Below are 13,798 nucleotides of genomic sequence, written 5' to 3'. Positions count from 1 at the left end.
ATTACATATTTTGTGGCTAGTTCCACTAGGGCCTACGAAGGGCGATCCCACCGTTCTGGTAATCTTAGCAGGAACTAGTGGAGCTGGCCGTAATTTTATCTAGAACTCATTAAATAAGTAGTAGTAAGAGTTGACCTTGAAATGATCAGTACTGGTCCGAAAATTGGCAATTGGCGGTGCCCACCCCGTGCCTTAAGGAGCTCATAACGCCTTGGGTCCCCGTTATTACAAAGAATATGAATCCTTGAAAACCGTCAACCCGCATTGGAGAAGCGTGGTGGGGGCATCTTTTTATACCCTGTCACCTATGATGATGGGCTTGTTTCCAGTTATGGGACGAGGATCTCTTCAGCAGATATCTATTTTCTTAATAGCTAAATGAAAGCTGCAGCATCCTGAATTGCTGGTAGGTTTGATTGACAGTAAGTACTTGATTGGTCTAATGGAATCATTCTGTACTGTCTCTGTCTGTTAGTTTGCTAACAGACAGAATATGTGTAATAAAATGTATTTACTAACAATTTGCTAAGATCCTAAACCTTGGGTTCCACAGGTTCAGAAGGCAGATTCTACCGAGCCGAAGCCAGCAAGAAACTCAGCAGTTACTCTTTTCCAACATCGTCGTCGTCTAGCACCTTGGGGCTCCGATTTTGTTCACTAACTTCACAGATACACGCAAAGATTTTCGATGTTTATATAGAAGTGACGTCATAATTTTGTATTCAGCGTTTCAACTGTCATGGAGGATCAGAATTTGCAGTTTTATTTATTTAAAATAGATACCAATCTCTCTTCAATTATGAATAAAAATACGTTTTTCATAATACGTGGATCATATATCTTTAGATAAATACTATATTCTTTGTTACTGTCATCATATCTATTACTGTAAAAGTGAACTGGGGAAATGAAACAATAAATGTAGCTTTATGAAAATCTACTCTTGCATAGATTTATTAGCATATAACTTTTATTTCTTCCAATGTTTTAATTCTTTAACGAACATACACCAGTGGCCGCATATTGAATATACAATCTGTTTTAAACGCCATATTAATTACTAAGTTATCGTTTTTGCATGGATACATTTCATAAAAACTTTCCTTCGGTGTGTATCCGACTACTTTCATGAACTTGTTCTTTCTTTAAACTGATTAAAGGCCAGTTAAAAGCACAGAATTGATTCAAACATAGTCGGGCATACTCCGACAAAAATCGAGGTGTTTCCAATTATTATAGAAAAATTAAAAACTTAATTAAATCTACTTAAATTTATGATACCTTCCAATATTCGAGGGTTAGATTACCCAAGAGGCATCCACAATTTGCATAGTTCAATTTGTGGAGACAGCTTACCAATAATTAAGTTAGGCGTGTTATTAGTTATAGTAGTTAACAATTCATTCACATAAATAACTCCATTTCTATACAAGTCCTTCCCATGTACTTATATTTTTAAAAGAATAATTTTACTTTATTTTCATCTTGTACGAACATTTGTACGAATGTTAATCTTAATTAACTAATCTTTGTGAATTTTTGGCATTATTTTTAATATAAGCAACGATCTTTTGAACATTAAAGCAAATTTACTTAATTTCAATCACATTAATTAAATATTTTATAAAGACTTATATTAATTATTAATGATTCATTACCTTTTTTTTTTCTTTAATCCACTACAAGTTAGCCCTGCAGTCTCACCTGGTCTAACCTGTTAGGGAGTATGGCACCTATGCGACATCGTATCGGCACGCTATATCGCTAAGCGGCACGTCTTTGTCGGTAAGGTGGTAACTATCCAAGGCCGAAGCCTCTCACTATATAGCTATGCTTTAACAACTTCTTCTCATCTTGTTATATTAATTCATATGTAATTTATTGGTTGGAACAAATAGCAAACCTTAAATTTTAAGTAAAATATAATTGGTTTAGGTAAATACTGGCGTAGGAGTATTTCTCAAAAGTCATAACAAATTGAGCTTATTACAAACAATTTCATGCTATTTATAATAAACTTGGTATTTGGTTATTTATTTTTACGTAATTGGCTAAGTAGACTAAGGCGTATTGTGCGATTCCAGTAACTTGTGTCTAATTATTTAACTATTACTACCTGACTTAGTAAGAAAATCTAAAACTTCAACTATCCAATAATCTAAACATCTTAACAAACATTCATATTAATAATTTACAGTTTACATTAATAATTTTTAGTGGGATTACATGGAAAATTATAAATTATACTATATATATATGTATATTTGTATATATATAGATATATATCTGCGATTAATAACATCGAGATTTTTTCCTCATTATAATTATCATACAGATTTTAAGTCAGCTGTATTTCACGCCGCGTCACGCGGACGTATTCTTGACTAAGGAACCCATATGGGTCTGAAACAAGTTGGGCATACAGCGAACAAAAGCACGCTTGAATAAAGCAGACTTATTTTTGAGTTATGAATTCCATTCATAATAATACATAATATTATGTAGATACATTTTTAAGTACCTACTCTGCCAAAAACTTCTTAATAACATTTGCTGACAAGGCAATAGTTATTAGGACTTTAATAAGTATTTGTCATACAAATTGTTGCATAACAAACTCTTGCCGCTGCTTTGCCATCCTATTTCATGGAACCGATGTTTTAGCCCTGAAAGCAGAAAAATATCTGTATTTAAGAATTCCATTAACACCATTCCATGGGTCTATGCTAAGAAAATTAACATAAAAATGAATATAACAATTGAAATGTTAAAGGGGTCGTATAACTCAAATTTACGTAATAGGCTATATGGATTCTTTAGATTCTAATGAATAAAATAAAACTGTCTAAAGCATTTGACCTGGTTTTTTTGAGTCGCAAAAATGAACATTAAAACACAATGTATGATTATATGTTTAATTATATTATTTGGAATACAAATAAATTATACTAAAAGTTTTAAGTATGTTTTTAAGGTATTGATGATGTTAGACTAACTTTTAATGCCAAACTTTTGTTACCGTTCTGCCACGAGTAAAGAGAAAAAACATATTATTTTAAGGGCATCCAACGATGAAAGGAGAGCTTGCAAAAAAATACCGAAAAAAATGCCTCAATTTAACAAGGTAACATAAGCTCAATCAATTTCGGAGTCAAAATCGTTATGGGACGAAGGCAGAATAACCGTGAACGTTTGTTCTTTTGAAGTTTCATCAACGAAAAAGAAACGATAATAAACAAAGGTAACTCATGGAAACCTATTTGCTTTTAAATCTATAGGACGACTCAGTTTTATCAGTTAGAGACAATTGCATGTTATAATGATAGTATACAAACGAAAATGAGAGAATTTATTTATGATAAATATAATTGAAAATTATATTTTACAATCCCAATTTCATAACTATTATTTGATAACGACTAAGACACCTGGGGGCGTTTTGGGCCGTCATCGTCAGTCTCTCAGAAGTGTATTAAAAATAATATCTGTGTGTATCAGTATAGTATAAGCAATATTAGCACATACGTTAGAATGCTAATCAGTCTAATAAAATATCTGGCACGTGAAGTTTCAGTTATCGAAAGATAATTATTTCTTTACCAAATACAAATTACTTGTACATATCCGTAGTAAAAACTAAAACGGACACAATTTTTCACTTGCCAGTCTGGATTTGGGACGCATTAAGGCTATCCTATGAAAAAACTTTAATTGTTTCTTGCATTCCATACTAGATACCTAACAAGAAATACCTAATCACATAAGATAACTTTGAAGGGAACTAAATGTAAAAGAGACATTTATTAACAAAAAATAAACCGACATCGATAATAAGTTTTATATCAACTAAAAAGTAAATACATTTTTGTAAAAAATGAATAAACTTGCAACAACTTGCTTTCAGTCACGAATAAAAAAAAATGTATACTCCTGTTAATTTGATAGAAAAAGTGGGTGTACCCCGATAAACTGAATACATCTGCTTAATCCTTTTGAGTGTACATTCATGATGTTATGTTACGATATTGCGTTAACAATGCATCTTTATACTATAACAGCAATCGCGGTTGCTTTACTTTCATTTTTGAAGAGATCCGTTGTGTGAAGCGGGAACTCTTCATCAGATGTATACAAAATTTAAATGGGACCATTTCGGAATAAACCCCTTTCGGACAAAAAACTAATTTCGCAAATGCGTCTATAAATGACGGAGTTATGCCCGACCATACATAAAAACCTTCGTCTTGAAGGAAGTCGTTTAAAAAGATTAATTCAAATCACTGTAGGTACTTACGTATTCAAACCGTCTGAATGTGAACCCTGCGGTGGCGGCCATCGATGTAAATGTGCTCGCCACATCAGCTGCCTGAACGTCATCCGAAACTGCCTCGACATGGAGCAGTACAGCACAAAATTGATAGCCCCGTTGAGTAATGCCAGAGCATCCATTAGTTCGCCAAACAAATCATAGCAGCGTTTGAAGAAACATCGACCTAACGCCCCACTGAGTAGGCCCAATATCCCTTGAGGCAACTCTGTCACCAAAAATAGGAGTAGCACTGCTACCAGCATTTTTGTTGTCCTATTTGTCCTCTTGTCTCCTTTACATTGCCGTTTTAATATCTTATCGTTTGTTGGGCAAGCGTTATATACTCTTATTTTCTTCTGATGCTCATTCGCGCTGTAAACTTCTCTTATGAGCCATAAACTTATTACTGTCAATATAAAACAGGGCAAAAGCTTGATGACAACTGCGTGTACCCAAAAATTTATTTGATACAGCTGACCTTCTTCGTCAGAATCTACGTGATAAAGTATCATCGGGCCATTAGGTTCCAAAACAACAGCTGTGTGTACATCAAAAACCTGCCGAGTAAAAATAAACTGTTAAGTTTCTCTTAAATTTAATTAACTAGAAGTATTAATTCACGAAACGAGGCCATAAATTGTTACAATTTTGTCTCGGCCTTGTTCAGTCTTACGGAGTCCAAATAAAACTGTTACAAGCTCGTTATCGTCTAACAAAGCTTTAAATAGAAACAAAGATTTTTTTATTACTTGGTAACCTTTTACCATCAATTATTATCACGATATACTTAGGGTCCTTTCGTCTTTATGGACCATTGAACAGATACCCTTTCTGAAGAATGTCATTGTGGTTTTTAATCTCATAGGGTTCTCAGTATAATAAAAAATACAATAGAAAGTTATAAAAGTAAACCGTGCGAAATCAGTGAAAGTGTTGCCATTATTGGAACATTTACCTTTTTCGTCGTTTAATAGAGGGGTGGAAGTGTAACAACCATGGGTTTCCATTACATAAATAGGGCGACTATAAACGTGGGTATCAGTTACAAAGATAAACAAGAGTTGTTTTTTACTGGACGACAAGGGAGTCATTTTTACGCGTCTATTTCTGTGAGATATAGCTCCACTTTTTGTCGTTCGGCTGGTCGTAATTCTCCAGGGATATAGGTATAAAAATATAGGCTCTGTTAATACAATAATCTTCAACACTTTTAGATTTGATGTAAATGTAAAGTTTATGAATTTTCAAATTATTCTTAAGTCTGAAATTATATAAATTTTAGCTAGAGCATCAAAAACAGATAAAAAATAGTTTAAAGGTTTTGAAGGCCGATTGGCGCAGTTTGCAGCGACCCTGATATCTGAGGAATCGAAGCCTGGATACGATTCCTACAACTGGAAAATGTATGTAAGATGAGCATGATTTTTTTTTAAGCGTCTGAGTGTTTATATGTGTCATCTTAGTACCCATAACACAAGCTACGCTTAATTTGGGGCTAGATGGTGATGTGTGTGTGTGTGTGTATTGTCGTAGTATAAAGTAGTATACTAATAATAGTATAATAGCAGTAAATAGTATATAGTTTATCCATGACTATATTCTTCGGAACAATCGAAAATTTACTCCAGGTTCTAAATTAAGCTTACCATGAATGTGGGAATACATAGTATTGGAGGTAGTATGAAACTGCTGAGGATGGCTGTACTGCAACGTCTCTCGGTGCACAGTACGTGGCTGCGGTCAGAATATCTGCGGACAATCATTGGTTAGTCGGAACACGGGTCACGTTCGCCTTACAGACTAATAATTGTAGCACTATTGTTAGTGGACTATTGTGACTGGAGCAGCATTTATAGTCATTAATGTCATTAAAGCTTTGATTTCTTTGGCTATTATAATAATGCATTGTGGTACGTTCTACAATAAAGTCGCTCAGCATGCAATGGCGAGCTATACTCATTATAATAAGCAGGGCAGGTATCTAGAGGACCATGGATATTGGGGTCAGAAGATGTCGATGATCACTCAAACTGATCGTGCTCGGGAACCGAGGTCCGAACAGTGCTTTTGCTTTTTCGGAAGGACACTTGCCGATAACCTCCTAAGGGGTTGCTACGGCGTCACCGGGGGAGTGGGGCGAGCGCGAAAGCTCGCCATGAGAAGAGCCCCAGGGCTCGACGACATCGGGGGGAGTATGGGAGACGTCGACCCGAGGGTGCCTCCTGCGAGGACTCGGACCTCGGCTCGGTTCGACGTTAATCTGACTGTTGGTGGACTTTTGGACTAATCATTGTTTAGTCCGAACGCCCCCGTGACCGTGGTAAGGATCCACGTCCGGTCGACGTCAGAAATCGGGGCCCTCGTCTTCGCCGGCGAAGACGCTGTGAATGTTGCGTGTGTGTGTGTTGTTGGGACACGTTGTCGGTAGTTATTTTGTCGTCAGGGTCGTCAAGGACATGCTTCGGACGTCGCCGCTTTGGTTCGACGTCGGGGACGGGGGTATAAGTGGACGCCTCGACCACTAGGGGGTTGGGGTGTCGGACTGCATTTTCAAAGTAGGTCTTTGATAATGTTTTCATGTACTGGGCTATGGTGGGAAGATCGAGGTCTCGGTGGAGATCTACGTTGCGCATGTACCACGGACTGTCCGTGGTCATACGCATAAATTTGTTCTGCAGGACTTGAAAGCTCCTGTAAGAGCTGTGAGGGCGATGGGCGAATACGACGCTGGCGTATGTCATAATGGGACGTATGCACGTTTTATACAAGGTTACCTTGTGACGGAGGGATAATTTGCTTTTGCGGCAAATCATCGGATAGAGACGACCCATCACATACGCAGCCTTGTTGCGGGCCTTGCGAATGTGTGCGGTGAAGCTCATTCTATGATCGAACGTTACTCCCAGGTATTTGGCCTTGTCTTGCCAGGGTATGGGACGCCCGTAGAGGGTGACCTCTGCGGGGTTTACCGTGAAGCGGCCTCTCGGTTTGCCCGTGAAGAGCACCGCTGCGCTCTTCTCGGGGTTAACCTCGATCCTCCAGAGGCGAAACCACTTGCCCAGCAGGTGGAGCGCCTTTTGGAGTCGACTTGCAATGTTGCTCTTTTTGGGGTCGGTCGCAAAGAGAGCGGTATCGTCGGCGAATTGGGCCAGTTTGACCGTCGCCGGTAGGTCGCGGGGAATGTCGCTCGTGAAGAGCGCGTATAGAAGTGGGGAGAGCGCGGAGCCCTGAGGGACTCCCGCTCGTATGGGTCTAGGGGAAGAGAGCGTACCGTCTAGACGATAGCGAAATGTGCGATCGGTGAGATACGCTCGCAGCAAACGAACGAGACTAGCTGGCACGCCCAGATGGTGCAGCTTGTACAACAAGCCGGCGTGCCAGACCCTGTCGAAGGCCTTGGCAATGTCTAAGAACACGGCCCCAGTGGGGCTCATGTGTCTGTATCGATTGAATCCTGCCAGTATGTGCTCCGTGAGGCGGTGCGCTTGGTGGACGCAAGAGTGCTTGGCTCGAAAGCCGAATTGCTCGTCGTTAAGGAGGTTTTTCTCCTCTACGACTGCCTTCAGTCTGTGTAATATTACCCTCTCATACACCTTTGCTAAGGTGTTGAGGAGGCTTATAGGGCGATAACTGGAGGGAAGGTCGCGGGGTTTGCCCGACTTGTGGATACCTATGACTGTTGCTTCCTTCCACTGGTTGGGGAAGTAGCAGTTTGCCAAGAATACATTAAAAATTACCACAAGTAGGTTGATAATTTGTCCTGGGAGTAACTTTAGGGTTTTATTGGTAATGCCGTCGGGGCCTGGGGCTTTCTTAGAGTGGAAACCCTTGATAATAGTATGAACTTCATCGCAGGTCGTCGGGGCGAGAGGTTCACCATCGGGAGGGGTCGAGAGGATTGTTGCGAGTTCGCTTTCGACTCGCAAGACGTGGGGCCTATCAATGGATACGGTGCTCGGAGAGCATTGGGATTCGAGGCAGTCAGCCATGCATTCAGCCTTATCGATATCTTCAAAGGCGGGCGGAAGGTCGGGGCGTGCTAACGGTGGGAGGGCGGGAGCGCGGGTCATTTTGAGAGCCTTCGCCAGTTTGTAGAACGCACTACGCGATGGCGAGAGCTCCCCCAAGAACCTGTCCCATTGTCCGTGTCGGAGTGCGGTAATGATAGACACTACCTTCCTCTGGGCTCTCCAGAGTTCTAACCGATTCTGTCGTGTCGGATATTTGTCATGCTCCCTATGGGCCCTATTCTTGTTTGTGATTAGCTCTCGCGCGTCCTCCGTGAGTACCATGCGGTAAAATCCGCACGGCATCTCGCGGGAGCATTCGCTCGTAGCGTCACAAACGTGGTTGGTCAGGTGCAGTGAGGCTGCCTGGGCTTGCTCTAATGTCTCTACGACGTCAGGAATTTTAGAGAGGTGCACAGAGTCCTTCGCTTCGAGTAGCCCGGAGAGCTTCTTGAAGTCGATGACTTTACGGGTCGGGAGGATCGCGGGGCCTACGGGGCCTAGCTGTAGTTTGACAGGTCTGTGATCCGAATATAGCTCGGATAGCACTTCCACAGAGTTCACCTGAAGGGTGATATTCTTGAGGAGCGCTATGTCGAGTATGTCCGGTCGGTCGATCGAACTATCCGACATCGGGAAGCGAGTCGGCGAGTCTGGGGCAACTACGATAAAGTTGAGGTCGGGTCGTCTGACAAGTATGTTAAGTTGTCGTCCGTGCGCGTTAGTGGAGCGGGACCAGTCGGTGTGCTTAGCGTTGAAGTCGCCAGCCAAAATGACAGAGTCACCTAAGGAGAGGAGAGCGAGTAAGTCACTCTCTAAAAAGGTTTTGTTCGGTGAGAGATAAACGGATGCTAGTATGATCGACGGATGGCCGGTCATACCCACCTGACATACGGAGGCTTCCATGTTGGTAAGCTGTGGAGGATCGAGAGGAGTGCAGTGAAGAGCCCTTCTGTAATAGATCGCGGTACCACCCAACCGGTTGGTGGTCCGATCATTTCTAATTAAGTTATAATTTCCAACTTTGGGATCGCTTCTACTAGGTTTTAAGAAGGTCTCTTGCACTAGGAAGATATCGATTTGTTGTGCACATATAAATTCACGGATTTGATGCATTTGATCGATAATGCCGTTTGCATTAAAGAAGCTGACTGCCAGGGAGTGTGGTTTTACCCTACCTTTATATGTACTACCCATTAACGGATTGCTTTTTGGATAGTCCCGATGGTTGTTAGGAGGCTAGAGTGCTCACGCATAGCCTGGTTGAGGGAGACCTTTGCCTTTGCAAAGAATACTTTTACCTCGTTCATGTCAACCGCAGACACGAGGTACTGGATGAAGTCCAGGGGGTCCATATCCGGAGATAGGTGCATGGGCGAGGGCGCTGAGGCCGGGTGGGCCGCTGCCGGTGCGGTGGCCTGAGGGGCTACCGGCACCGGTGCGGGGGCGGGGGCGGAGGCGCTAGGCGCTCCGTTAAGGGGCTTGGCCCATGCGCTGGTAGCGGGTACCGGCGCTGGGACGAAGCGTTGGGCGGGCTGTGCTGCGGGTCTCCGAGCCGGCGGCGGACCCCTGCGCCGTGTAAACTGCGGCGCCTTTGGGCATCCGCGATAATTCGCGGGGTGCCCTTGGGTGTAGCAGAGTACACAGCTCGGTGGTTCGTCGACGGTCGGGTCCCGTCGGGAGCAATCGGCGGTGCCGTGGTCGCCCAGGCACTTGACGCACCTAGGGCGGGCGAAACAATTCCTTGCGGAATGGCCGTACAGTTGGCATCGGTGGCACTGGCCGACCTTGCCTCTGTTATGGGGCTTCTCGATAGTGAGTCCTGAAAGGTGGCACACTTTTTCGAGATTGTAAATCTCTTTACCTTCGGGGGAAAGTTCTAATAAAACGAGAACCATCTCGTAGACATATTTCGTCCTGGTATTGTACATCCTATGTACCTCCAGGACAGGTAGATTTTGCGACAAAAGGTCGGCTTTTATTACCTCGGAGCTAATCTCCTTCGGTAATCCTTTAATGACGACGCGGAGAATGCGTTCGTCTCTTAGGGCGTAGGTATGAAAACCTATATTATGCTCTCTGAGCATTGAAGTTAGCCGACGGTGGTCGTCGGAGGATAGGCACTGTACTCTAATGCCTATAGCGGTGGATCGGGCACCGGTGAAGCCGATGCCGTTCGCTTCAAGAAGCGGGATGATTTTCATCCATGCGAGCTTGTCGCGGATGAAGAGAGGTGGGATTCTATCCCTGGGTTGGGGTTGCTCCTCCATAGGGGAGTCTTCGGGCTCGTCTTCGTCCGCAGGGGAAGCCTGGGACGCTGCGCGAGGCGCTGCGCGGGGCGCTTGGGACTGGGTCTTAGTTGGGCGGTCCGTTACCACTTTCTTTGGCGGGTTCGCCTTGGATTTGGAAGCTTTAAGCTTCCGCTTTTTAGCACCGACGACGGTGAAGCCGTCGTCGGTCTCGGATGATGCCGGGGAGGTAGATTCTTCGATCGCTATCGCAGGGATAGCGACCGGGTCGTCGGTAATCGGCTCTGCGGGAGCCGGGGATTGCGGGCTGTCCGTGAACACTCTAGGCCTAACAGTCCTAAAGCGGTTTAGGTAACCCGCGTTATTCTCCTGGAGGTCCTTTAAGAGGGCCTCCAGATTAAGGTCGGAGTCGGCGAGGGCCATGGCGGCCCCCGGGGTAGCGGTTGACCTCCCTGCCATGCAGGGAGGTGTGTGCCTAAAAAAAGGGTGTGGCCCTATGGGGCCTCGCCTTTAGGTGACGAGGGTGTTAAACTACGCTAATAATAACACGTGTACTTACAGGAATCCTAGACCCTAGAACTACACTGCACTACCACAACGCAGAAACGGACACTGATTTCCACTGACACTTTCACCTCGAGCAATCGGTTGCGAGACAGACATCCGTACGGGACGGATGCGCGAGTCGGAATGGTCCGAACAGTCATTTTTGGAAGTTATATATATAGGCATTATTCGTAAACACTTCGCTAGCGCGATGCAGGATTTTTGTGGCGCCATCTAGTTCTGTAATGTGGAGACCGCTACATAGGAATTGTGCGTTGAGACGATATTGCAAGACAGGAGAACTACCGCGATTATATCCACTTATATGAGAAATTTTCCCACGTATAATAATATTTCGATATTATTTCCATCTGTGCGCCCACGCGCGGAGAATAGATAAAACGTTTTGTCCTTTCCCGTGGAGAAAATGTCTCGGGCGTATGCTAGCCGTGCTGTGAATGTTTTGGTGTCGGAGTGGAAAGTTTTCAAACATATTTGAGCATTTTGGCATATTTGAGCAGTGTGGTGTGGACATATAAAAAAAAATCTTTTTTTTCGATATTGCAACACTTTATTCAAAATCATATTGAATTCATGATTCAAAATCAGACTTTAAGTTATAAGTAATAATAATTACAAACTATAAGCCGTCTAACTGTTCACTTAAAAAATGCCAAATTGCCCCTTTGAATTGCTAGACTTAGCCGCTGGGCTAAATAAGCGCCAGCTCTTGGGTCACCAGCCGTCAAGACGAATTTTTGGGACACGATGTTAATAAAATTTTTCGTGCCCGAAGACCATGAGCCACGAGTCAAAAAGTAATTCTAGCAGAATATTCTAGCTGTTGCTGATTATAGCATAATTTCACCGTTGAGACATACCTGACGCATTTATTATTTACCTCTTAACCACACTCACTTCTGCATAATCGAAAATGATTATCATAATCAATAACCTACAAGGGACTGCTGCTGAACAGAGACCTTACCAAGAGTGTGCCACTACACACACTCCTCCGTTTTTCCTATTAGCTTTGATTGATAAAAATCGTTCTAAGATGGCCGCAACCACAAAATGGCGGTTATCATTTTTCTAGAACACCCTTAATATGGATATCAAATAAAAGGGCTTGACTAGAAGAATAATTTACGCGATTTAGAAGAGTCCGGGTTGATTTTTAATTTTAAATTTATAAATTACTATCTATATTACTTTGTATTTTAATCGAAATGTATGCTGTTTTATTTATTCTCGAGATCTCCCTCATTTGTGACAGAGCTGTCGTAATAACAGTAATTTAATACATTCATCAAGATGCTAAGGCTTAATCAATACACGTCATTAATTTGGGTACGTAGTAATTATAATATTGATCGCAATAATGTATTCTCTAAAGCCGAACCATATCAAGGGGAAAACGTAATTATGTGACTAATGGGAAAGCCTCTGATACAAATTACATCACATACTTGTCTGTTTATTTTGCTCAATCCCTATACGAAGTCATTTTGATAGACGGTACGAGATTGCCACCAACTCAAAATAATACTTAGAAAAATAATTTTAATTTTCAGTTATCATCATCATAAAAACCCTTTACCCTCTACTACAGGGCACGGGTTTCTTCCCATATTTAGAAGGGCTTAGGCCTCTTAGTCCACCACGTTGTTGTGAATTTGCGGACTCCAAATGCCTTTGAGAACATTATGGAGAACTCTCAGACGTATTTTCACGATGTTATCTTTCACCGCTGAAGCAAATGATATTTTATTTGCTTAAAACGCAAACACGTAGAAAAGTTCGAGGTGCGAGTGCGAGGTGCTGGGATTCGAACTCCCCGAAGGTCAAGCCGATGTCTTATTTTCTGTTGTCATCAATATCGGTGACTCAATTTGACCATAAAAGTAGACAACTGATGACAAGGTTGTCATCGCGTATTTTCAAAAGAACATTAATTGTACCATTATACCTACTTTATACGTCATTATGAATATTACCGTGGGGCATCGCTTTAATTTATCCATATTCAGTTAGTCTATGGCTAAGTTTAACTGTAGGATTTATACTCCTTTCTCTGCTATCTTATTAATTTATTTATTTATTTATACTCTTTATTTGCACACAAATAAAAATACAAAAAAGAATAAAAGAAAACACAGACAGAAGAAGTATACAAAAGGCGGCCTTATCGCTTTGTAGCGATCTCTTCCAGGCAACCTTAGGATAAGGAAAACAAAAGGATAACATACTGCAGGTTGTGCATATTAAAAAATAATATATACTAATACTTAAACTAGATTACACAATTAATTAATTAATTAATGTTTTTTATGTTGTTTGTGATTAATGTTTTGTGGACAATAAATCTTCTTCTTTTTATATATTTTTATATATTTGTATAACCCATAATTATAAATTCATTACCAGCCCACTACAGAGCACGTGTCTCTATCCAGAATGATAACTGTTTAGCCCGTCTCTCTGCCCAAGGGCGGATTGGTGGCTTGACGCACCTTTGAGAATTTTATTAAGAGCTCAGGTTTTCTCACGGTGTTTTCCTTCACAGTTTTCTTAAATGATATCTAGGTAATTGCTTAAAATTAAAGTTATTTGAAATTGAAGCCGAAGTTCAAACCACTTGGCTATCACCATTTTTTGACATAACTCATATAATAGTATAGTTAAAG

General features: G+C 41.7%; 1 protein-coding gene across 2 annotated transcripts in view; it reads right to left on the bottom strand.

Moving 5' to 3' along the window:
- Positions 1–2,237: 2,237 nt before the first annotated feature.
- Positions 2,238–13,798, bottom strand: part of LOC120633494 (G-protein coupled receptor dmsr-1-like) — a 45,213-nt gene continuing 33,652 nt past the window's right edge. For both annotated transcript variants that reach the window (XM_039903705.1, XM_039903706.1), the window contains 3 exons: positions 5,956–6,058; positions 4,295–4,866; positions 2,238–2,666 (listed from right to left, as the gene is read on the bottom strand). In XM_039903705.1, coding sequence (XP_039759639.1) covers positions 2,645–2,666; positions 4,295–4,866; positions 5,956–6,058 — 697 coding nt within the window. In that variant the 3' untranslated portion in view covers positions 2,238–2,644. The remainder of the gene's footprint in view (positions 2,667–4,294; positions 4,867–5,955; positions 6,059–13,798) is intronic.

The sequence above is a fragment of the Pararge aegeria genome, chromosome 21 (assembly GCF_905163445.1).
Source record: "Pararge aegeria chromosome 21, ilParAegt1.1, whole genome shotgun sequence".
NCBI lineage: Eukaryota > Metazoa > Arthropoda > Insecta > Lepidoptera > Nymphalidae > Pararge > Pararge aegeria.
This window is presented reverse-complemented; position numbering and strand designations above follow the sequence as displayed.